General features: G+C 36.6%; 1 protein-coding gene across 1 annotated transcript; it reads right to left on the bottom strand.

Annotated features, from left to right (window-relative positions):
* Window positions 1–1,571: 1,571 nt before the first annotated feature.
* LOC127658733 (splicing factor 3B subunit 2-like) lies at window positions 1,572–26,767 on the bottom strand. The gene is made up of 22 exons (XM_052148192.1): window positions 26,625–26,767; window positions 26,057–26,100; window positions 25,908–25,967; window positions 24,260–24,415; window positions 23,991–24,053; window positions 23,652–23,763; window positions 21,786–21,889; window positions 21,562–21,670; window positions 18,910–19,001; window positions 18,625–18,819; window positions 17,062–17,184; window positions 16,900–16,980; window positions 13,020–13,247; window positions 12,120–12,269; window positions 7,722–7,811; window positions 7,423–7,530; window positions 5,080–5,187; window positions 4,112–4,254; window positions 3,883–3,984; window positions 2,591–2,690; window positions 2,018–2,224; window positions 1,572–1,820 (listed from the first exon to the last, which is right to left on the bottom strand). Exons 1-22 carry the CDS (start codon window positions 26,737–26,739, stop codon window positions 1,749–1,751), a joined length of 2,562 nt encoding a protein of 853 aa, XP_052004152.1. The 5' UTR covers window positions 26,740–26,767; the 3' UTR covers window positions 1,572–1,748.
* Window positions 26,768–27,240: the final 473 nt, after the last annotated feature.

The following is a 27,240-nucleotide window of genomic DNA, read 5'->3' as shown; positions in this document are numbered from 1 at the left end:
TCGCTTCCACTCATAGTTAAGGTTAGAGAAAGGGCTGTAAGAGGCTCCCTACATCTTTAAAGGCGGTTTTGTGGCCTTTTTGGTGCACTGCCTGCAGCTATATCAGTTTTAGGGCATAATAATAAATCCCTGACAAAAAAAAGTTGCTCTGTGCTTGAAATAATTAGCTTTACTGAGTGTTTTTTTTTTTTTTTGTATCAGTGCTAGTATTTAACTCTGTGGTATTACTCCTCAAAAAGCACAAAACAGATAAGTATTAAGATGTTTGGGCCTTTAAAATGAACACTTACCATACTCTGTTTGGATGAGGACTGGAATGTGGCAAATTGTTACAAATTACCATTTATTAACAAGACAAGAAACGTGGAATCTTACTTTCTGAACATGTGCACGTCTACAGCACACTTTACATTGTCAAATGAGATTGTTTATGAGTCATTTATCAGTAACTGACAGTTTGCTGTCTGTACGTATCAGACAAAATCTGTTTTAGCTGTTCCAACAGCCAAAATACAAACTGGGTTGATAAACACCAGAGGGCAATACACAAACAGAAATGGTCAGTGCAGCATTCTGATATGTATCAACAAATTCATTGTCTGATGTTTAATGTAAATGGTAGTTCACCCAAAAATGAAAACTCATTATTTACTCACCCTCATCTCAGATGTGAATTACTTTCCATCTTCTGCAGAACACAAAGATGTTTAGAAACATATCTCAGCTCTGTAGGTCCTCACAATGCAAGTGAATGGTGACCAGGCCTTTAAGCTCCAAAAAGGAGATCAAGTCAGCATAAACATAATACATCAGACTCCAGTGGTGTAATCAATGCCTTCTGAAGCGATCCAGTGGGTTTTGGGTGAGAAAAGACCAAAATATAACTCCTTTTTTACTGTACATCTTGCCATTGTCGTCTAAAGGCACAATCATGATTTCAAGCTCAATTTCACTCGTAATTGAGCTTGAAATCATGATCACCAAGGAGACTGCTGTCAAGCTTACTGTGAAAAAGGAGTTACATTTTGGTCTGTTCTCACCCAAAACCAACCGGATCGCTTCAGAAGACATTGATTACACCACAAGAGTGTGATGAATTATGTTTATGCTGACTTGATCTCCTTTTTGGAGCTTCAAAAGCCTGATCACAATTCACTTGCATTGAACGGACCTACAGAGCTGAGAAATGTTTTCAGAAAAATCTCCATTTGTGTTTTGCAGAAGAATGAATGTCATACATCTGGGATGGCATGAGGGTGAGAAAATTAGACAAATTTCATTGTTTAACTAACCCTTTAATATTTCATACAACTTCATAAGGGTGATTGGTACTATACCAAGTCAAGTTAATATTTTCCCCATAGATATGAATAAGTTATTACGGTTATCAACTGAATGCATCTACCAGGCCTCACATGCATTGAGTTTATTGAAGTGAATTTGTAAAAATAGCATATTTCAGGTGTTAGTTTTGTTAATAGAGTTGGAAATCCAAATAATTACAATAAAAATGAGCATAAACTAGTTTCCACAAGTGACTTGCCTTAAATGATCTGCTACTTAACCTGAGATATGAAAACCACTACAACATCAGTTTGTCATGGACTGGCATTTTATTTACAAAAAACATTGACCATATATGCAAATACGGCAACAAACACGAGGGTGATTCTACAGAACTTAATCAGTTAAAAAGAAAAACAAAATTAAGGATGAATACGGGTGGTCTTCCACATCACTCTCTGGGGCTAAAACTTGAATTCTTTGTATTTCTTTCCTCCAGCACGTGTGTCCTGTGGCTGCGCCTTTCGTTTCTTTTGCTGTGAGGATGACAGAAGGGGAAAAAAATAAAGCACTGAAAACATTAAATGTTTAAGAGCTTATAAAGTAAGGCTCTTCAATAAAACATTTCAATGGTACTTCATACCATCAAAAGCATTTGACATTCTCCAATCACCGATTATGCTCATCAGAAGGCACATGCACAATCCTCCAGTTACTAGTACACTCATCTCACCTTTTGTTTGGCTGCATGTTCGGCCACCATGTCGCTGAAATCCTCTTTCTCCACTTGTGCCTGCTGCTCTCTGACATGCTCCTCGTACTTCTGCGTCATGGCCATGGGGTCCAACTCCAACTCCTCTGGGGCCAGAGCCACTTCCACACCCTGAGAGTCTCCACCCATACCTGAAACGCCGGCCACTTTACGCCCCGCCACCGCCGCCTGGACAAGGGAAGAGGAAAAGTGAGAGATCAAACATTTGTATATTTTTAGAGTTACAAGTTTGCATGTCACGGTCACAAAGTAGGGACTCCATATGGGAATAATTTGCATTTAAAATGATTGTATATAGACAGTAATCTGCATGTAATGGCTTTGAGCAATGAGACCCAGATCTGTAGGAGGAGAGGCGGGGAATGGCATTCTGTTATCTGAGGCTTGTAAAGGTTATCTGCCCACCACATATCAGATCAGACAGTCTGGGATACGAGCAGGATGAGATGCTGTCTGAATCGGCATGTGGATATGTAAAACTCCTAAACATACATATCACTCTCTCTCTATCACGCACACACACACAAATCGTACCGCAGACATGTCATAGATGTGAGTGGAGGCCATCATCGCAGCACCCACTGGTCCTGTTCTTCTCTCTGGCAGCACTGTGAACAGCTGAGGTGTCTCATTTCTGAAAACAGACATGATAGATACATTTAGTCTATGGATACATAGGCGGTCACATAGCAGGTGCTGAGATATATATATATATATTTTTATTTTATTTTACAAAATGTTTAACATTAAACATATATAGTGTGGCCCCACTTAAGCCAGATGAAATTTAATTTTATTCCATTTGATAACATTTCAAAACAAGTTGCAGATAATTACACCTTTTTGAAACAGAATTTATTTACATTAATTACAACAAGTGTGTCTAAGCTGAAAATTTAGCGTTAGTGATTCTAAAAATTAAGAGTATGGCTTAGTACATATATATTTCAATATATATACATAATAATTTCAATTTTATAAAAATAATTAGCGGAATTCTTAAATATAGGATAAAACATGTTTTTTGAGTGTAGTGACCTAATAAAAAGCATTATTTACCTAAATATTTTTTACAAAAAATGTTGTGAATGAACTTCTCTCACTTTTTTGGAACCAAGTTGAATACTATAGAATACTGAATTATTATTGTGGGACCCAGTCAAGTTCATTTTGAGGATTAGACTTGTTTTATACAATAGTAATGCATTTCTGTCATATTTATTTCATCTGGAACTTTATTTTAGCGGAACACTGAAAGTGCACTGCAGTCTCAATGCGTGTCTCCAAGTGTTCGACAGTTAAGTGTGTCTCATTACAAATCTGGTGAGATGCTTTGATTTACTTTTCTGTGATACCGTGTCATGTTTTTAGATTTGTACTTGTTATAGTAGTTTTTTTATTTTGTAATTTGCTGTGGTTACAAATGTTTGGAATTGTTCAAATGTGTGAACCAGGTATGCACACAAAGCAGCACATCACCCATTCGCTCTGTATCGTGCATGACATGTCACAGCCTTTAGCAGTTTAATATTTGATGTTATTGTGATTAAACGGTGCAGCCCTGAAGTATTTTGATACGAGTCTAATGACTCGCTTTAGGAAATTAATTGGCATAAATGCAAAATCATTCATATTATATTGTGAATATTCGATATATCACCTGGCCCTTCTGAAGAGCAATAGAAATAGTAAAGCTTGCCCAAGCAGAAACCAGTTTTGACTACCAAGTAAAATAATTTTCCCATTTGCGCAGTGAAACGCACCAGTACATACAGAAAAATACAATATATGGTCTCTTCAATCCTTATATTAGCGCACACACTCACCCATCCATGGCCTCTTCGATCTTCTTCTTCCTAAGCTCAATGAGCTCTGGAGTTTCCATTCCAGTAGGTACAGAAGAGAACCCACCAGGAGTGATCATACCGCTGCCAGAACAAGAGAAAGACCTCTGTAAGCTTCTACATTCTGAATGTACTATTAAAAACAGTGATGCAGAAACACAGTTTGATTTCCATAAAGAGTTGCAGGCTGTGAGTGGAGAGGAATCAATACCTGTCTGCAGGTGTGAAGAAACCAGTTTCATCTGGTTTCTCTTCGTCACTCTCCTCTTCCTCTTCTTCCTCAGATGATTCCTCATCAGATGGCTCAAGCTCGCCCCAAGGGGTTCGATCTACTTCCTCCTCCTCTGCTTTGGCCTGTCAAGAGATCAGACAAACAAAACAACCCAATGAAACATTGAGTGAATGAGAAGTGTGTGAAAGCCCTTACTCTAAAACATCCAGTTCCATTTCTGGATGCAATACAGCATTCCAGCTGTGCTAAAATACATGATACAGCAATAGCTATGATTAACTAGACACTGTGTATTTACTGCGCAACACCCATACAGGTCTTATAGCGGAAGGGTGCCACTTCATGAATTTGCTTAAAACGTTTTAATAACAATGTATCCTTAATATCCAGTAACTGTTCAATAAAAGGCAATTAGGCACACAAGGTTGTGCAATATGTTGAATATAATGTACTTCAGAGCACATTGTGCCTCTCAACATCCTCTAACCATCACAATATAGCCCAGCCTCTCATTGCTTATTGACCTGTTCCAGTGACGTCACTTTTTTCGCACAGCTGGCACATTTGTGACCATCAGCGGTAGGAAACATTGGTGGTGAATGGAGAGACACCCATAAAACTATATCAACAAAAACATCAAAACGCTTTTGATCCATGCCAAGTCCCAGGAAATGTGCTCTTCCCCTTCATCTTAAGATACAACTTTACTGAAAGAAAAAATATATTTAGGCTCTGGTAATTAAACAGCAGTGTCACCTTTTTAAGATTTATAAATAGAAACAAACATTTTGCCAACTTTTACCACATCCCACAGAGTAGCACAATGAAGAAATATGGAATTTTGGTCACAAACATGGCCGTGCAGTCATACGGTGTTGTCACATGTCAATTGCATAAATGTGTGCTTCAGTTTGTGTGTTAACATTGTTGCATGTTTGTGTTCTGACCTGGAAGTCCACTGCGTTAGTTCCAAACACATCTCCATACAGAGGTTTTCCCATCTCATCCACAGGTGGTTTACCCCATCCGCCTGCATGGTACCCAAATGAACAGCCCTGAAAGAGAGACACAGACAGTCAAACATACTGACCAAAGTCTTTCCTTTCACTGTTAGAAGTATTTGCAATGGAGGTCAGTAATAAAGTTGTTGAAAGCAAACTATGTTGGAAGTACGAACTCTTCACAACAACTAAAAAACATTTGCCGCTCCTTTAACTTCAAGCATGGTCCAGGGGGTTGATTTTTATTAAAATGAACAGATTTCAGTTCTTTTTGACATATGACAGTTTCATTAAGACTGAATTGGAAACTTGACCATGGGGATCGTTTCACTGAACAATCAGTTAGCGCTTTCCTCGTGAATATTAATGAGTCTTTCACAGTACTCTTAACCTAATGTTTTGGAGCACATTTTGCTCGCTTCAAAAGTGGAAAGGGAGCACTACAAGGGCCATTTATCAACACGGCTTAATGGTTAGAGCAACATGAGCGCAGGTCAGGTGCATTAACTCACAGACCGCACAAATCATTATTTCACAGCGCTAGATGCTACTCTGATTATCAACGCCGCAAAATGGAAAGAGGTGCGTGAGCACAGGGCAGATGTGCTTATTTGCGGACTGGTCTCAACAGACTATTTTAAATGCAATGTCTCAAAGCATCAAGTCTAAAGTTATGTTTCAAATTTGATGATCTAACAAAAAATGAGGTTCCTGCAAGCTTTTTTCTCTGTGTAATCGCTGCCGGTGTAAAGAGTAAAATTTAGGCTCCGCCTTTCAAGACGACAAATCTGACTGCACTGCTATTATGAATAAAACTACACCCCCATTTTTAAAAATAGACTTGAGACAGGCATGTTGTTTAAAACTCTAATATATAAGATAATATACAGTTTTACAACATGAATGCTGCTCAGATTGCATAGTTTGTTGAAGAACGATAAGGGTAATTCTTTTAGGAGAGATCTCATGTAAACAATGGAGAATATTAATATTTCTCAGATTTATCACTTTGACAAAAAGAGCTACTGGATATTATTTAATTAACGCTTGTCATGGACAATTGACCCAAGTGTGGCGAATGGGATTCATCTGGCGATCGCGTTTTCATACCAAAGGTATGAAGTCCCGTTTTGATATTGCATGTTTTCATTTGCACTCCTGGCACAAATAACTACATTTCTGTTTCTGGAGCATTGCTATCGTGAAACAGATCGGATATCAATGTCAACCCTTAGACCTATGAAAAGATGTATAATTTGTTAACATTCATTACATTTATAGATGGTAAATTATATATTAAATGTAAACAGAGTGACGTCACTACCGTGTGGGGGAATTGCGTATCAACAGGTTAAGCCCTGCAGCAATGTGTAATTGAGTCAGTGAATTAAATACTATATAAATGAAAACTTATTTTGAACTTGACAAGAAAAAAAAAAATTAAATGCACATTTCAGTCTGATGTGCACCATTTTTCTTTTTCTTATTACTATTGTTGCTGTTATTATTATTGTTACAACTTTCCTCAAGAAACTTACCATCTTAAAGCAATGCAAAAAGTAAAATAACAAAAAAATATTCAGCTATTTGCGTTTTCAGTAATCTCTATAAAGAAAATATAAAATATCTGAAAGAAAATGTGGTTGATTTGTTTATTGATATCAAACATCATTTGAACAGAATTTTAGAAAGGGTTTTAATGTGTTTTTTAAAAACTCACTAGACATTGAGAGAAACCAGAATGAGTAATGGGTGTGATCTGCATATTTTCTGTCACAAGAGCACAAATGAAGGGACTGGGATGACTTGCATAAAACACAGCTGCGTGCGATTTGAGCGTGGGATGAATCTCATTGAATTTGACTTGGTGGCCGCTCAAGTGAAATTTCATGCCACAGATACGGATTCAGTGTCATTTTTCCTCACGTTCTAGACAAGCTTTTCATCTAATGTCACGTGCAGCTGTCAGTGAAAAACTGTTTCATTATTTCTCTCAGTCTCACCTGAAGCCCTTACCACTGATATATATGAACACATGAATATTTACATACTGTACATCGACATATACAAATGTATAAACCTTGCAAATCGCCATTTTCTGCTCATGCTCTTGAATTTGAGGAATGAGCAGTCGCTCCGCTTCATTTATCCAACAGTGTGTGTAATACGTAGATTGTTGCAATTTTGCATTACTATTTTAAATGTATACCAGTTGGCAAATTTCTACCGGTTTATCATGTCTACCAGTATATCGCCCACCCCTATGGTTACAGTTTGTGTGTGACTGACCTCAGGGATGGGGGCGTTCAGTCCGGGGATCTTCAGGTTAGGGTATGAAGGTGGGGGTCCGTATCTCTGCATGGCGATCAGCCACGGCGGAGGAACTTTATGAGAGTTCTTAAGAAAGAGAGAGAAACCAATAAAAATAACTTAAAAATATAGAATTACAAAACTGCCTAGTGCTTAGAAATCTCTTGCAATTTCATGGAACAAAAACAGAATTGATTTGCATGATAACTAAAAAAAGAAGTTGCAAATTTGTAGCATTATGATAAGCAGGTAGATTGTTCTTGGGTTCAAGCACTCACGGGTCCAGTGGGCATCCCCAGAGCAATCCTAAGCTCATCTGACAGATCACCCGGCTTCTTCTCTTTCAGCCTCGTTTCAAACTCTTTTCCCTGGCAAAGAAAAATTAAAAGTTCAACTTATAAGATGGCAGAAAAGAACAGAATCAGAACATATTGCATTTTTTATTTGATGCAAATGTAAACAAGGATGTGATGAATGGAAGTCTAGTACATTCAATATGTCATCCTTTGTCTAAAACCAAATTTCATTTTCACAACCTGTGCTTTCCTTGATTTCTTTTTTAAATCCACTGGAAAGCTTTTGGAAAGACGTAGTTACAATGTTTAAATGATCAATACTGAGGTGCACAACAGCACCAACACCTAGTATCCCGGAGCATGCAATGTTGAGTGTGCCAACAGTGTTCTTTACAAAGACATTCTGCAAAATCATCAGAACAGGTCATTCCTTTATTAGGTTACTCATTACATTTTTGGTAGACAACATCTAAGGGTTTTCCATTTTATACAGGAACTAAAAACATGGATATATATAAAAAAAAAAAATAATGTTTCAAAATGTAGGCAAACTGTGCAAAGATGACTATTTAAAATTGGCTTAAACAGTCATCCTAAATTAAGATTCTTGATAAGTTATCTAGAGATCGAGAAAAACAAGAAAACTAATTTAGTCGATATCACTTACACAAAGACCCTTTTAGACCTGGTTTTAAGATGAATTTTGGGTGTTACAATCACAAGTGGTCAGTGCTAATTACAGCGAGGAGGTAGTGTTTATAATAGTCGACTAACTGGTGGCGAACGAGTACTCCATTAGATGATTACTTGTGTACATTCCTACTCAATATCAGGTGTAAACATGTTTATTATGGCCAAAAGTACAGTGAAAGTGAATGGGGCCAGTCCATATAAAATTTAAATACAGTGTTTCAAAGTATAGCCACAAAACGCAAACATTATACATGTTAATATGATTTTATTTGGATAAAAATCAATTGCTAACCTTGTTGGTGTTTAGTTTATCCAATATTACATCTTTATTGCTATGCTTCCACAATGCAGGTAAATCCTGTCAGTGACAACCTAGTAGGGCTGGGATAAATGATTATTTTTTAAACGATTAATCTAGCGATTATTTTTTCGATGCATCGATTAATCTAACGATTAGTTTTTTCAGTCCGATTCGATTTCGATTCGATTAATCGACTTGTGACAACACCGGTAATACCAGTTTCATCGGGGGTGGGGGTGTATAAAATGTTAAAAAAAAAAAAAAACATTTGCCCGGAGTTTGATTGACTGGCGATCTGATCAATCAATCATAATACGCCATTTTTGTCCGACAAAGTAGTCAGGAGAGAGAAGATTAACGTCGGTGGATTTGAATTTGAATAATGGATTGTAGGCTACTGTACTGACATCTTTCCGCGGTTAAAACAACAGTCCTTCTGATGTAGGCTACATTCATGTTTAGCCTATCTGATGCTATAAATTAACCAAGGAAAAGATGATCGGTTCACGAGCAGCTTTAACTGAGGCAATCTGTCACGACACATTAAAGAGCCACAAAATAGTTGGCCTATTTATGGTTTAATTTTCTTTGAATGACCAAATTTGAAAGTTGAGACTTTATTAAATGTTACCTGCTTGGTCCTGTCTGTCAGCGCGTTGTCAGTGTCCTCTATGTATTTTTCACGACATTCATAGCTATAAGCGCATTATTAATAGCTATAAGCAAAAACTTTAGGTGTCGACAACGTATTATAGCCTACTCCAACATCGGGTGCAAAGTGGGGAGTTGAAAAAAAACTTACGGTGCTCTGTCATCTGCAGCTGCAACCGGTTGGCGCCTCTTAAGGTACTGGTGCATTGCCGTGGTGCTAGAATGGAAGGCCATCTCCATTTTGCAAAGACGACATATCACGGAATTGTTTCCTTTTAAATTAAAGAATTCCCATACTTTAGAGGAACGAGTACATGCCGCCTTGCACTTCTGATAGTCTGAGGAGCCACTCATGTTGCTACTACTTGCCGGCACCGCCATCTTTGTTTTGGGTCCGACGAATCGACGCGCATATTTTGCGTCGACGTATTTTTTGCGTCGACGTCATCGTCCCAGCCCTACAACCTAGTCTCGCATAACTAGACATTTGACTAAAACGGCAAAGGTTTGGAACATATAGCAGCTTAGATTGTCCAAGAACTGCCTACTTAAATAGGAAAAACCATCTAACTGACATTTAAAGAGGTCAATCATGGTTAGTTTTGCCAATGTGCACAGTACAGGGGCAGGGCTATTGGATATACACTGGCAGCCAAAAGTTTGGAATAATGTACAGATTTCCAGATCCTTGACATTCTAGCGGTCAGTTTGTCCAGATACTCGAGTGACATTTCACCCCACATTTCCTGTAGCACTTGCCATAGATGTGGCTGTCTTGTCGGGCACTTCTCACGTACCTTACAGTCTAGCTGATCCCACAAATTGGGTTAAGATCATAACACTCTTTTCCAATTATCTGTTGTCCAGTTACTGTTTCTTTGCCCACTCTAACCTTTTTCTTTCTGTTTTTTATTTCAAAAGTGGCTTTTTCTTTACAATTCTTTCCATAAGGTCTACACCAGAGTCTTCTCTATACTGTTGCACATGGAACTGGTGTTGAGCGGGTACAATTCAATGAAGCTGTCAGCTGAGGACATGTGAGGTGTCTATTTCACAGTTGTACATCAAATTTAGTTGTACATCTGGCCTTCCACATCTCTTTCTGTCCTTGTTAGAGTCAGTTGTCCTTTGACTTTGAAGACTGCAGTGTTCAACATTGTTTGAAATCTTCGGTTTTTGGCAATTTCATACATTGTATAGCCTTCATTCCTCAAAACAATGATTGACTGATGAGTTTCTAGAGAAAGCCATTTTTGACCTAATATTGACCTTAAGACATGCCAGTCTATTGTATACTGAGGCAACTCAAAAACAAACAAATACAATGTTAAGCTTCATTTAATATACCAAATAGCTTTCAACTGTGTTTGATATCATGGCAAGTGATTTTCTAGTACCAAATTAGCAATTTAGCATGATTACTCAAGGATAAGGTGTTTGAGTGATGGCTGCTGGAAATGGGGCCTGTCTAGATTTGATCAAAAATTACTTTTCAAATAGTGATGGTGCTGTTGTTTAAATCAGTAATGTCCTGACTATACTGATCAGTTGTGATCAGTTGAATGCCACTTTGGTGAATTAAAGTACCAATTTCAATCCGAAACAGCAAAATCTGAACATTATTTCAAACTTTTGGCCGCCAGAGTGTATGATACCAAAATAATCTGTTTTACCAGAGTTTATCAGCTTGTAGTGAAAAAACCCAGAAGAGAAAGGGGTTTGCAATAGGTTACCTCTGGATTTTCCTATGGGGTTTTGGAGCAATTTTAAAATAATTAATAATGTTTCCTTTAGATCTCACTATCCCTTGTGTTAATTTATTGAAAAACAATCATATTCATTGATAAGCACTTTTATATTTTTATTACAATGATGCATAGTAGCTTAATAAAAAGCATTATTAACATTAATGTATTTTTACTTGAACATTTTTTGTGAATGAACTAGGTGGAGCTTTTATGTTGACAGAGAAAGTGTTGTGTATTGTTCACAATGTTCCGCTTCTGGCAAAATAATTTCATGTCCTCCTTTTCTGTTATACAGTGCCACCTTATATTGATTTGTATAATAACTTGAAGCTGTCACAAACGTTCAGAATTGTGAATGCTTAAAACCTGCAGTACTTTTATTTTGCAATACATGTAAACTGCTATAAACAGACTAAAGACATAAGACATGCATTTCATCGTAGTCTTCTGCAGTTTAATAATCGCATAAGGCCACAAAGCCATTTTTATGTTAATTTGATTAATTGTGCAGCCCTGAAGGATTGAGAAATTATTCACCTGATACTCTTCATGAAACTAAATGGCCAAAAATAAAGCATTTTAAAATCATTGCGATATATATGATATTGCTTAATTTTATATTGTCAGATAAATCATCATAAACATGCTCATTTTATCAACCTGGAACCTTGTGAACACAACTCTGCTTCCAGGCAAACTGATAAAAAGTCATCTGCTTCTACTCATGGTAGTTCCATCATTTGATTAGGGCTGATTAACTTCAGAGCTTTCACATATTCAGTTCAATTAAAATCAACAGACTTTTGGATACGCTGGCACCAAGTCAGAAGTATGTGTCACATGCTACATATTCATGACACTTAGAGGAAACATTGCACAACAGTATGATATATTGAGCATACGTCATAGCCCGATTTTCGCACGTCAACTTGAATATACCATCTACTCTGAACAAGGTCTGTTACGATCAGGTCAACTGATGTTTACCTCATAATACAGGTCCCCGTGTATCGTGAGCTTTGGTTTGATCTGCCATTTGAAGAAGGCGTCGTGAAGCTTCTGGTAGTCGATGTCGATCTTCCCCATCTTGGGACGAACTTTCTCTCTCATTTTAGTCTTCATGGTTTTGGCATCCTCCTACAGAGAGGCAGAATCATCAATAAAACTGTCAGCACTAGGAGAAATTTCAGGCCACAACGTTGAAGTATAAGCCAATGCTGCTTGCAACTTTATGAATGAAATTAAGAAGTGGTCTCATATGGCAATAGCATAACTGTCGAGCCCAAATGAAAGGTACAAATCAGTGTCAGTTTAAAGGCCTCAAGAGTTCATGTGTCAGGTTTAAGAGAGAAGTGTAATATTGAGCAGCTCTCCTCAAGGATTTACTCAATGCTGGTGAACTAGTTTTGATGAAAAAGAGATTTCTTTGTCAGCAATGACCTGTTCTTCACAAACTTGTATACTTGTCATTAGAAAATGGATAGATTCATTACTGAATGCTCACAGGTCAATAAAGCGTTCCAGTTATGCTAAAATACCCAATACAGTTAACACTCTCAAACTAATTTAGCTAATGTAGATGACCATTTAAATGTCTCAAAAGGTGTGCTTTGGAGGAATGGTCATAAATGTTAAAGGAAATCCAACTGCTACACCAATCGGTCAGTATATTTAAAATGCTCAACGATTTTGCTTAAACCTTTTATGACCTTTTCCCTACAACCATCGTGAGGGGTGTGAATTTGTTTGTTATACAACTTTGTATGATCATAACAGCTAACTTTAAAATAAATTATTTAAAAGGTTTTCATTGTAGGCATGCCTAGGCAATGCCATCTCCTGTGAGAATGTTTCAGACCATCTCTGCTGCTCTGACAGTTCTGGTACCTTCTCCTGCAGGGCTTCTCTCATCTCCTGGATGCCGGTTCTTTTGATGAACTCTGGCAGCTCAAACGGAGGTTTCTCAATGCCTCTCTTCCCCTGCAGATACTTCCTCTTGAAGCACCAGTGTCGCGGCACAGGCACCGTGTTCCTGGTGGCTTTCAGGTGCACCAGCAGTTTGGGCTCCTGAGCAGTCACGTCGTGCATCTCCACCACATCAGGACGAGCCACCAGCTGGGGAGAGGAAGGTCAAAGGTCATGAAGGTAACATGGGCTGCACTGTCCTCATAAAGAGTCATAAGTTGTTTTTTTTAAAAGGGGTTTAAATGTGGAATCCTGAAGGAAAATGTTCCTCAAATTTAAATTGTAATTTACTCTATTGACCTAAAAGTCACTCAAACCTGTTTGACTAACTTCCATCAAACACAAAAATATTTTTTTAGACTTTTAAAAATAGTCTCTGGAAGGTTTATTTGCCATATAATTAAAGTCTCCAGTTTGTCAGGCTGCAAAAAATAACAAATGCACCATAAAACCACAGTGAAAGCAATCAACAGCACAAATGCACCATATTCCATGCACTACAAGTTTTCTGAAATCATTCAATCACTTGGTGTGATGAGCAAAACGCATTTTAGGCCGTTATTCACTCATTAATAAAGTGCTGAAATATGGCAGCAATTGATAATATCGAACTTCATTGGTTCTTATGACATGGCATTTGGTCACAAGATGTGATGAGAACAAATGAGGTGCGACTTAGCCACCATTTTCTTTATTTTAGTGCTTGATCAATGATTTGAGACAAAACGGTGTACATTTTGTTCTGTACATAACAGTGATCATATGGCTTCAAAATACTTGGAACTGAAGTTGCATCAACTACATTTCCTGTAGTTCTCCTTACAGAGACTAACATTCTGCCTTACATCTTTTTTTCCCACAATAAAAATTAAAGATGACAGAAACTAACATTCTACCAAACATCTCCTTTAGAGTTCAGGAAGACGGACAGTCATACAGGTTTAAATCAACAAGGTCATTAATAACAATTATAATTTTTGGGTGATCCCTTTTAGAGTACAAGTAAATGTTCAGCAGTTACATTATAATTGGCTATTTAATGTTGATAAAATGTACTGAAAATGTTAGATGAAATCCTGAGAAACTCAATCAGCTGCTAAATATGTTATTATGTATATTGAAAAGAGATATGTATTTTACATTGACTGAATTCCAAGGCAGAGAAATTAACTATCTGTCAGATGAAACACAGAGGGATTTAACATGTGTTAAAGCCTTTCACTTCACCCTACAGCTGAGTAGTTCTGGTAGCATTACACACAAAGCATTTTTGCCATTTCTGCCTTTCTTGTGAAACATGCTGTTTTTTGAGGGTGCAGCATGATGTGAAAGACAAAATGAGATCGCTCCAATGTTGCACGCTTGCAATGTTGACAGCTTTGTTGATTATAAACATGAGCGATAGTTTTATCACATTGCTTACTTAAAAAGATGCAGTATAACATAATTTGCACGTCATATTAACAGGTTTAAAAGGTTTATAAATCTGAAACATTTTAAGTTTAGTAAATATGCAACAACGCACTTCACTACGCGCACTCACACCAGCTGCTGAAAGCTGCACGAGAGAGAGGGAGGCAAGGACACAACAGAGTAGGGATGTCAAAATATAAATAAATAGATTATTGTTCGGCACATAATTTTATTGATATATTTTTGAGGCACTGATATATTAAGAGTTAACAGAAATAAAATTTTAATTTGCATGCTTTCCTATACACTCAGTTGGCCTCTGTTTAACAGTCTGGCATAATAGAGTTGGGAGACCACAAGTCATATACCATTTACTGAAGCATACACACAGGACGAGTTTAAGCATCACAGGAGAAGGTGGTCCAAAATAACAAATTTCTTCATAACTTCTTCAAGAATGATCAGTGACATTGATGAGTTTGCAGGTTAGTGAAACTGGTGTAACTGCCCAAAATAAATGATTAGATGTAGCAACGTTTATTATTAAATTTCTCTGAATAAAAGAGACATTTTTACAAAGACAAGAATATTATATTGATTAATCTTTATGAATTGGTTAACTAATTCTCAGATATATTTTAAAGTGATAAACATGTGCAAGAATTCCCCACATTATGAAATTGGAATTTGCAGAAATGATTAAAATGGTGTACAATACCCTCACCCTCCCACTTCCTCTCTAACAGATTTTGCTACTTTTTTCACAAACAAAACTACCATCAGCAGTCAATTCCTATCTCAGAGGCACAAATAGCTTTCCGAACTTTCACTTCCACCATTCCTTGCAGGTGGAACCATCTTTCAAACTGCACCTTCCATGAGCACTTGACCCGATCCTACTAATGCACTAATTGTTTTTTTTTTTTATTATTAATTTTGTTTTGTAGGTAATTTCAGTATTAGGTTTTGAAAGACTACAGTTTGAAAATCAGCCACTGATATGATATTGATGTTCAACATTCAAATATAAACAACAGCGCTGATGTTATTGTAATATGTGCATTTTGAATTGCGATTGGTCTCCATTCTTGTACTTTTTGCATTCTGAATTGGTCTTTTCTTTCTGGAGTCCATTTAACTACCTACAGTAACAATATACTGTAAATGGTAGCACAGAAGCCAGGTATGTGTTGATTCTTGTGCATGGCCGGCAGAAAAGAGACACTAGCTGCTTTTCCACTATCGGCTGTGCGAGCCAGGGCTATCAACTGACCAGCCGGGGCCAATAGTCTCGGACTTCGAGCCAAGACCAAAATCTGTCTGCGTTCCTACCATCTGGCCAACAGCCCTGCCCTTAAACCCACACTTCATATGCCACCCTGGTGCCAATGCCACACAACCCGCCCATTTCACAAGACAGAAGGAATCTCAAGCTGAGGTGTAATGTTATCTAGACTATGGAGCTTCTATCGAATGTAAACATTAGCTAGCTAGCAAGATAAATTAGTGATAACTGCCATGATATGTCCCGAGGGCTCTCTCCACTAACAGTGGTACCATGTCCCAGATCAGTCTAATGAAAGTACACCAAACCAAGGAAAGTCATTTTTTGGGCACAGCTTTGTCCAATGTGCCTTTTAACAGATTAATACTGTGATGCATTTTTTAAATAGATTTTTTCCAGGGACCGGATAAATTAAAAAAAAAAAAAAAAAAAAAAAAATGAGGAAAGTGAGTGAGGAAGTTGGACTACTTGGTAAATTCTGAAAATCTGTGCGTCTACTTGATTACAGCTATTGGTTGTAATTTACTATGAACCAAGTCGTAGAAGCCCCTCCTACTGTCCTTTTCTGGAAGAGAAGGGGGAATACTCACAGGTTTGCATCATTCACTCCAACGAGAGTTCAAACACAAATGTACAATCCAGCGGTCAAACTCTTGCAAGGAATGCAAAAATTTTCTTCGCGTTGTATGTGAATGTACCCTAAGTGCAATCAGTGGACCAAAGGCCACTGGCCTTGAGAAAGCCACAAGGAGGCAAAATGAAGCCACAGAAGTGACAGTGGGACTATAAGTGGTCCTGGCACACACTAGCACGCCCTCATTTGGCCCGATAGTGGAACACTGGCTACTGAGTGTTATGAAGCAGCATCAATTCAGAGCCAATCATAAAACTGAAATTTACCTAAAACTTTAGCACTATGTTTTTGCTACCATATAAGTGCTGGTATTCCCTTCAAGAAATGCAAATCTTATTAATTTAAATTTTTTGATGAAGCAAATATGGGAAAACCAACAGCAGTTGACATCTGATGTGGTTTAGCAAGTATCGTGTCACGTGTGTCTTGGAACAGACAATAAGTTATGTAACATCTCTTGGCTGCGTTACCTGTTTGAGCTCCGCCACGGTCAGTCTGTTCATTCTCCTCAGTTTCTTCTTGGACAGCTTGGGCAGGTCCCTTTTTATTTCCTGTCAAACAGGAAAGGGAGGGGTTAGACAGGAAAACACCAGGAGATTGCAAAAAAGGCTTTCAAATGGCCTTCAACTCACATCATCACTGTCATCACTGTCTCTCCTCTCCAGCTCGAATCCCTTCTTTTTCAAGGAAATGGTTTCTGGCTTGTCAGCCTTCTCCGGCTCCTTATCCTTCTCCTTTTTCACATCATCTGTCAGCTGTGATTAAAAACCATACAATTTCGTATCCATCAAAAAATGAGAACATATTTCCATCAGTCTAGGTCAATTAAATTGCTGCACGGATGTCAAATAGTGATGGATAGTCAAGAATGATAAATCTGATCAAAAGATTGAAATGTATATATGAATAGAACAAGACAATATTCATTCTTTAACCTGTTGATAAGCACCCCCTTTTTCAGCACACACCATAAAAATAACATACCGGAACTTAAACGGTTTGACACTTTGAGCTTTATTTCCCAAGATTCAGAATTAATATATGTTGTTATTTTTTAAAGTTAGAGAATATGAAGTTTATAGTAATGGAAATATTTTGTGCGGACCATGTTTTTATAATCTAAAAAAAAAAACAACAATAAAAGTGCCAAGACAACCCAGAAGTACAATGTTCTCAAAGCAACAAGTCTAAAGAAATTGTTTCAAATTTGAAGATGATCTAACAAAAAATGAGGTTCCTGCAAGCTTTTTTCTCTGTAAAATCACTGCCGGTGTACAGAGTAAAATTTAGGCTCCATCTTTCAAGACGACACAAAATCTGACAGCACTGCTTGGCTATTATGAATAAAACTAAGCCATTTTTAAAAATAGACTTGAGACAGGCTAAGATAATATACAGTTTTACAACATGAATGCTGCTCAGATTGCATAGTTTGTTGAAGAACGATAAGGGTAATTCTTTTAGGAGAGATCTCATGTAAACAATGGAGAATATCAATATTTCTCAGATTTATCACTTTTATGGACAAAAAGAGCTATTGGATATTTTTTAATTAACGCTTGTCATGGACAATTGACCCAAGTGTGGCGAACTGGATTCATCTGGCGATCGCGTTTTCATACCAAAGGTATTCCTGGCACAAATAACTACATTTCTGTTTCTGGAGCATTGCTATCGTGAAACAGAGATTGGATATCAATGTTGAACCCTTAGACCTATGAAAAGATGTATCATTTGTTAACATTAATTACATTTATAGACGGTAAATTATATATTAAATGTAAGCAGAGTGACGTCACTATCGCGTGCGGGGGGTATCAACAGGTTAACCTTTTTCCTCTAAGACGCCATTTTATAAACATGACTTTCTTTTTTCCTACAAGTCCACTTAATCTTTGTCAAGGTTGTAATAGGTGGAAATAAGGAATTTAATGATTCCAGTTCAGATTCCTTACTGGAAGAAAAGTTATTGGATTTACTGCCATGAGATTATTTACCCAGTCATATCAGCCATCAGTGTACCGAAACAGCTACTAAAAACCCCATTGGCCATTCTGATCTTTACAGAACATCTACGCTGTACTTAAACTTATTAAAAAAAAAAAAAAAAAAAACCTGTTTAACATGATATGATTCCTCTCTCATTCTGTTATGAAGCATCTGAAGTTTATCAAGTGGTTCAAAGAGCTCCTGACCTTGAAAGCTTCAAAGATTCTCTTGAAGAAGATGAAATTGGGGTCATATATCTCAGGCTCCTCTGTGACGTACTCAATCTCCACCTCTGGCTCTTTCTCACGGTTCTCCTCTTTCTTCCTGTTCTCCTCTTGCTTCTTTTCCTGCTCCCGCTTCTTCTTCTTGTTCTTCTTCCGGTTCCTGCGCTTGCGATTCTTCTGCAGGTAAAACAGGAAGATAGTCAGTGTTCAGAAAATCAATGGTGTGATACTGATGAAAAAGATTACAAATAATGTGATGAGACATACGTCTTTTTTAGAAAGAGTGCTTTCGTCGTCCTCATCAGAGTATCGACCAGAGGAATTGTTCATGTCCACCTCTTCATCATCATCTTCCTCCTCTGAAGAAGAAATCACACAAACACAATTTAACAGGAACTCATTATTCTTAGCTCTGGAATTAGCAATAACATCAATCTCACGTAAAGATATCTTGTTGCCTTCAAAGCCACTTTGGAATTAGCTACTTGTGTGTTCATGAGTCGTATTGTGGCATGATGTGCAAACACAGGGTTCGTACAGATGCTTCAGTTAAATTCAAGGACTTTAAGAACATTTTTATTGGTTTTCAAGGACTATGCTCGAGATGTCATTAAAAGAAATTATTTTTGTTAATTTTAAATAAAAATATTTTAACCATTCAGTTAATTTATTTATATAACCCCCCCCATTACAAGTACAACAATGAGCATCTTCAACGACATATTCTCACAGTAATAATTCTTGGTTCATTCATGACGAAATTGAAGACAGTTGTTATGTGCTCCCTTAAAATGCATTTTGCTTTCCACCAAAAGTGAACAACTGGGTCTGTAAACAGTAGTCCGTAAAGACTCATTGAGCTGTGTTCCATGATTTCTAAAGTCACAGATTTATGTGAGGAACTAACCCAAATTGCAACTTTCCAACTTACGAAATATTGAAATTTTCCATTTTGTTCAGTTTTTGCCCATTAACACAGAGGGTAAACATTTTATAACTTGTTGACATTATTTTTACATCTCATATAATTTTTTCACTCAGAGTAATTTATTGTTTGTTTTTAACACCATGCCAGCTTCTATGGCTATTTCCATGGCGAGAAATGTGTAAGCAATTCTCTAAGATGTTTTTGAAATACATTTTTCCTAAAAACTCTAAAAATGTAATTTAATTTTGTTAAACATTTCTTCCAGAGTGTTGACTGAATAAAAAAAGGTTTCTCACGGGGTTAAGAGCAGTACAGTCTAATAACACATGTTTCAGGGATAATGGATTCTGGCAGAAGGTACATGTTGGTGAATCTTCTCCTAATATTAAAAACTTGTGTCAAACTGGAGTGGAGAGTAATTTGCAATTAAAACTGATAGTTGCAAGGATTAATACATGTTAAATCCACCACAGCAGTCTCTATAAAATATATATTTTAAATCCTCCAGTAACAACTGATTGCGATTGGCCCATTCTGAACAGCGCTGCCAAAAGTAACAGGTGCAACGTGACAGCGCAGTCTATGCGCTTCATCAGTGGTCTATTGGTCTGCCGATGTGTTTTTTTGAAAATAAATAAATGTAATTTATTAAATGATTTAAGCAACTTATTTTAAGATTTTCTATAATTCAAGGGTTTTCCAGAAAAAGCCAAATTCAAGTACTTCAAGCACTTTGTACGAACCCTGGCATACAAGTATTTTTGGGGCGAAAAAACTTTTAGGCAATTACATCTAACTTTTTTCTACATTTATATCCATCAAGGCTGGAAGCTTTCCAGTGCTGCGCTTATAAAATGAACAACAAAACGTGCAGTGTGTTATGAGTTTAACTGAATCTTCACAGCGTATTTTATCATTCCCATGCTGCCACAGAGAATGGTGGAATTTGTAGTTTTGATGCACAAGCCTGCCGCTGATATTTTAACCACCATTTAAATATTGGTATAAATGACATTTATATAAAATGATTAGGTCTGGGAAATTTTATGTGATTATTTCTGCAATTAATAGTTGAAGGCTTAATTAAATATTTGTTTACTTAAGATTATCTTGCCAATAAAGCCTAATATAAATTCAATCTGTCCTTCAGATCCTATTATTAAGAAAATGCCAGAAGACTTCACCCAACGTTTAACTACAGCATGTCAGCTGATTTAATGGCATGTTTACATGTACTTTTATCAAAGATTTATACCTGTAAAAATGTGTCTAATCGTAAAAAAATTTAATTGTACAAATACATAAGATAAATGACTAAATTTCATGCAAGTTCTCGGAGACAAAGTGTAGAGTAAAAAAATCTAAATTATATTTTAATATACCATGATTAATCACAGAAAACTATTGATTCACAGCCCTATAAATGATATACTGTTCAGGCCGATTAGTTATAATATTTGGCCATTTTGAGATTATCTGCATAGGCAAATAACCATTAAGCCAATTAACAGCAGTCTTCTTCTGTCGGTCCAAAAATCTGCAGACAGACTCAAAGGATGAACAATTTTGGTTTTCAAATTTGTTAGGTACATTTGAGTAAATATTGTAAATATTTTTTATTTCCGTCATTAAATTGTATTACTCTGCATATTTCTGTCGCCCTTCTCTCTAGATCAGTCAAACACAAAACGAATACAAATTATAAACTAAACTGTACAATCAACATTAACCATTAGAATTTATGAACAAAAGAAATTTATTTCTTCCATGATTCTTAAATAACCCCCCCCATAAGAGAGCTCAGCTGCTAATTACAACATGGTAGTGCCATTTGTGTCAGATCTTAAAATATGATTATTCTGACATGACATGAAGGCATCATCTCAAGCCTAAAGTAAACTTCAGTCAGACGAAAACACTAGGTGTCTGTGTACAGGACGCATGACACAAATTGTCATCAGTAGATTGATTGTTCAGTTTCTCATTACAACCTGTAGGGGCAGTGCTGAGCTGTTCCTGTCTCATTTCCTTCAGCTGCAGGATCTTCTCTAGCGCTTGAGGAATCTTCGGCCCGATGCCAACATCTTCACCCTGCCAAACCTGAAAAATCATTAATACAAAAACCCCTGATTAATCTGTCAATTAAAAACATCTACAGGGTTTGTGTCATTGTGTGTCAAACGGAGGATATGTTGAGTATTTCATGGTTTCACACCTCTCTGACATCCTCTCCAGGAGGAGGCGGGACCTTCTGCCTCTGATTGGCAGACTGGGGTGCCAAAGAAACACCTGGAGGTGGTGGACCACTCTGTGGCCCAACTACAGGACATATTAAGAAAAATAAAATCATGGTAAGATGTAACAAAAGCTCATGGATCATATGCAATCACAGGCTACTTTTACATAAACAAACAACCAACTAATCAGCTTCACAGATTCTCATGCTGCAGGTCTCAATTAAGCAACATCATCTTGAAGGGTTAGGAAATCTAAAACTAATTCAGAATTGACTGTTAAAAATCTCTTCAAAAAGTATTTGCTGAGTAAAATAATTTCCTAAAAGAAATAAAACCAGCACAATCCAATAAAATATGCAATAAGGATCCGATTCACAAACTCTTGATTTGATTCATATGGGTACTTTGTCCATTTTGCTTACATATGAAATAAATTCTCTCTCAGCTAATGCTCTTAATTATAAAGGAATCTTCAAGGTAACCCTTCTAGGTACAATTAGAATCATTTTATTTTACAAATGATATTTAATCATTCATTTTTCATCAAATTGGCCACATTAAAATTTTTTAAAAATGTTTACGTTTGGTCTATTCCATCAATTAATGTCTTGAAATGGCATATCATTTTTTGTTAAATTGTTTGTTTATTTGCATAATTTGTACTATTACAAATATTTACATTGATAAGTAGAACACGTGCTTAATCTTTCCTGTATCTTTAAGACTTTTGGCATCAGCCAGTAAACGCATTTACCGATTGAAGACATGTGTAATCTCTTTAGCGCAACCATTTGTGGTTAGAATTAAAAACAGAGCATTAAAAGAGACATTATTCAATGAAAAAATGGATCCGTGGATCTTGTCTTTGGACTCACAGAAAGAGTTAAACCAAACATTTACTCTTAACACACAGTTCAAAGTTCTCAGAGCTAATAACTATCCTATTCAATCACTGGTGAGTGAAATCTGAACATAAAGTAGCTAGCCAGTGGCAAATCATAGACATTTTTAGATGCATAGCATGAAATTTGGTTGAACATTTAAGTAATTTTCATTATAGAGGGTTGCCACAAAGAGTAAAAGATCGATCTTGGGATTTAAGAATTGATCGTTCAAACAAAGATTGCAATGCACCAGAAAATCTATATTTGTACCCAGCCCTAGAGTACACCCAATTAAAGTGATTTGATAGAATGTGAATTTCAGTTCAGAGTCACAATGCAGTTTCAAACTGATTCTTGGTGCATTTAAATTATTCAACAATGGTGTTGATAGTTACTGGATGTTTCTCTGTAAAACATTGATAAAAACAAGAACAGGTCATGCTTCCTCCAGCTCTGCGTGGAACATTCATTACGCTCACCATATGGATGAACAATACATCATGACTAACGGATATTGGCCAATATTGTGTTAAAACGATTTAATTGATCAGTCTATATTAGTTGGTCTATATTGTTTATGTATTTGCAAACTCTGCTTTTCCACCTATTATTTTTAAAGCATTTATGAAACCCTTTAAGACCATTATTACTTGATGAATGCTTTAACATTAAGAGTGCAAATCTAAATTAGTTGCTGTGCAGTTGTCTGTTCATACAATATCTGTCATACAGTAATTATGTTGTGATGCCTAAACTCACTTTAGTAGCATATAAAGTTAAGAGTTTCACTATTTTTGACCGTACTATAGTGTGTTTGTTTCTTACTTAAAACTAAAAGTCTGATTTGGAATTTTTGTGCATTGATGCAGAAATCTGAGAAAGCAAGACAGCATGTCTGTGAAATGGATGTTTGTCCAATTTGATTTAGTTTTGATTTATGAAAGCTGTGAGGAAGCTAACCTCGGAGAGGGGGGATGGGGGGCAGGAGGTTGGGTCGAGGTCCCAGTTCGGGCCCTCTGGGCTGAATTTTAGCAAATTCCTGCTGCCTTTCATGTTCCAGCAGCACAGCAGCCTGAGAGACAGACAGAAACACCTGATATAAGACCAAACACTACAAATGTATTAAATCAGATTAATTCAAACTAATTCACAAGAACACCTACATGTGCAAAATGTTTTATGACACAAAAGTAGGAGAATGAAATTAAACAGAATTTGCCCGATATATTAAGACACTTGTTAACCCCATATAACGTCACAAATCCTCTTAACAATTATATAAATTGTTATTTTTCTCACCCGTTTCTGCTGCTCTAGAAGCTCCTGTTCCTTCATCTGCTCCTCCATCCCACGTGAATCACCCTAAAACACACCAACACATTCATAAATCAGCAGTCTGTAAACTGCAGTCATGTGACCAAGCACTTCTACTCTCAGCAAAAACATATACAGTATTATATCATGACAGGGTTTGTTCTTCCTTTTCCCCTCTTCTCACCTTCCTCTGCGGTCACAGTCCACATCAATATAATAATGTAACTGTTAACATGCAGCACTGTCTCTCTCACCTGATGGGCTCTGTCATCATGCTGCATCATGCCGGGAGGCTCTATGCCCATGTGTATGGGTGGAGGGCCACCCATCATGTTCATGGCCTGCATCATGTTCATGCCTGGTGGCAGGGGCATGGATGGCATTGGGGGCATTGGTGGCAGGCCTGGCATCTAAGAAAGACCCAGAAAATAGTAGAACTTTCAGCAATGCTTTGAGTTGACTAGACAGCAAAGAAGTTGATTGGATAAGACCGTGAGGAACCGGGATGCATCAAAAACGGCATTAAAAATCAGTTTTGCTTTTTTTTATACGAAAGAGAGAACACACCAAAAACCTAAACAGAAAGCATTTGACAGTTGCCTTAACTGGAAAAGGCAAATGTTGTTGTTATAGCCAAGACTCAGTTTACGAGTTGATTTAAGATTATTGTTAGATTTACAGTTTGACACACCATGTTGTTTATCAATGGGTTTGGGTAAAAATAAAAATGTTCTGATGCATTGCGATCTTCGTTTGAACGATCTCGATTTTTAAATCCCAAGATCGTTCTTTCACTCTGTGGCTACCTTCTATAATGCAAGTAAATCCCTCTCATATGCAACCAAACCTCACATTATGCGACTAAAATGTCTAAGATTAGCCACTGGCTAGTAAAGGTTTAGAATCCACACAACAGTGTTTGAGTAGCATGGGGGAGAAGTTATTAGCACAGAGGTCATTTTACTGTGTGTTAAGAGTAAAAGTTTGGTTTAACTTGTTCTGTGTCCAAAGGCGAGATCCACAGATTCATTTGTCATTGAATAAGGTCTCTTTTAATACCCTCTCTGTTTTTTTTTACAGTCAGTTGTTGATTAAAAACAACAAAACAGTAACATTAAATTGCATGGATGCGCTAAAGATACCATGCACATCTCCTCTTGTTATATGCGCTTACTGGCTGATATTGGTAGTTTTAAAGAAACAGTGCAGATTAAGCACGTGTTCAACATATCAATGTAAAAACTTTCAATTTTATAATAGTACAATTTATAAAACAAACATTTTCAAAGGAATTTAAAATATAACAATGGTTATTTTCGGTTTCCCGCCAAAAATTTAAAGAATTTAAATTGCAAACTATCACAAACTTTTTGACATTTAAACGTGCAGGATATGAACGGATATCTATAATAACATCTTCACTAGTAAAAATGCAATTTTTTTTAAACCAGTAATTAAGTTTGCACAATTAAAAACATTTATTCTTATCAAAGGGATCATTACTTTAGTAAGTTCATTATTTTAGTTTACATAACTAGAAATAGCCATTCTAGATATCAAATGGAATTTCAACTGGTAAAAGTCATATTCTTAATATTTAACAGCAGTAAAATATTCACTAGTAAAATTCCTTCCTATTCAAGATATCAATAATTTCATAGGGGTGAAATTTATTCTTTTTCTTTAAATAATTACATTGTTACTAGTACAAATGTCCATTCCTTATATCAGTAATTGAATTCCAACTTGAAAAAAGGCACATTTTTAAGTCTATTATTTGGTTTTTACAAGTAGTAATTCCATTGCTGATTTCAAGAAATATAATTTTAACTACTGCAAATTGAATTATATCAATTTAGCTTGCCATAATAAACTAAATAAAAGACAAATATGTTGCTGTACCGTAGTCATGCCCTTATCATCTCCTCCTGACATGTTTGGTTTAGTCAAGATCATCCCAGACTGTGGGCAAAATAAAGTATCAAGTCACACTTGGGCAAAGAAATCAAATATATGAGAAGATTTTGCAGTTAAAACCCTTAATCACTTACTTGAGCATAAGCTTTCAGTCTGTCTATGAGCTCCTCTCTGGGGCCTGAATGAACGGAGAATAAAAAAATAACAAAAGTTGATGGAGATCAACACAGAGTGAACTAAACAGACTTAATATATCAAATTACATGAGATGTGGCAAGGAAAAGCCCCACTTTAGTTGAATGTGTGATACTTTGTTAGTATCTATAGAAATGGTACATAACATACTGCAATCGAGTATAATAAAAGTTATAGTTTGAGAAAGCGTGTTATTTTTATACGTAGTGATAGTTTTCATTTAAAACATAAAACACATTCGCAGTTCAGGACACATTGCGCTCATTCACACATGAACTGCACACTTATAAACCTCACAGCAAGAAATGGTCTTTTTTCCCGCCCAAGAGTACTAAATAACGTTCCCATATAACATATTTAAATACAAAGATAACAATTTAAGAAGTTTAGTCCCGCAAAGGCCTGGACACCAGAGGAAATAACAGGCTAACTGGCTAATGTTAGCTAACATGAGAAACCTTACTCTTAATAAAACACTGTACTCTTATGAAAACATAGTTAGCACACCCATATTAGGAGCTCCAAACTCAGCCAGTTTGGCCTGTAACTCGCCGTGGCTCCATGAGTTAAAGTCTACATTTGATTCAGCGCCTGGTGGCCCGTCGCTCGCCATGTTGAACATCTACAGACACAAACGCGTTCACTCACTTCACTCACAGCGGTATCACGGGAAGATCCGCTAAGAACTGCATCGTGGGATTCGTAGTTCATTTGTGCTCTTTCTAAACTCAAACATCTCCCTAACCTTTTTTTTCTTTATTCATTTTTGGTCTCTTTTTAGGAACTTTCTATTTAGGTTTAAATATTCTTATAACCATCAACTACAACGCTATAAGAGTTTTGCAATGAGGTTTTTGTGGGAACCTTACATAGAAACATTTCTTATTATTGGTCCACGTTTGGTTATTTTTGGGGAATTTTTTAGGAACGTTATATTTTATTATTACCATAAAAAATGTTCTCAGAACACTTCATTAATGTTTTTGTGTGAAAAACTAATAATAACGTATATATAAATATTCTGAAATTCACCTTTTGATCGATAACAAACAGGACATTATTGCCGAACAGTATGAAATGACGATCGCAATGTATGCAATTAGCATACAACGCATAATAATAA

Source organism: Xyrauchen texanus, chromosome 2, assembly GCF_025860055.1.
Source record: "Xyrauchen texanus isolate HMW12.3.18 chromosome 2, RBS_HiC_50CHRs, whole genome shotgun sequence".
NCBI lineage: Eukaryota > Metazoa > Chordata > Actinopteri > Cypriniformes > Catostomidae > Xyrauchen > Xyrauchen texanus.
Note: the sequence above shows the minus strand (reverse complement) of the source record. Positions and strands in the feature narration are given on the sequence as shown.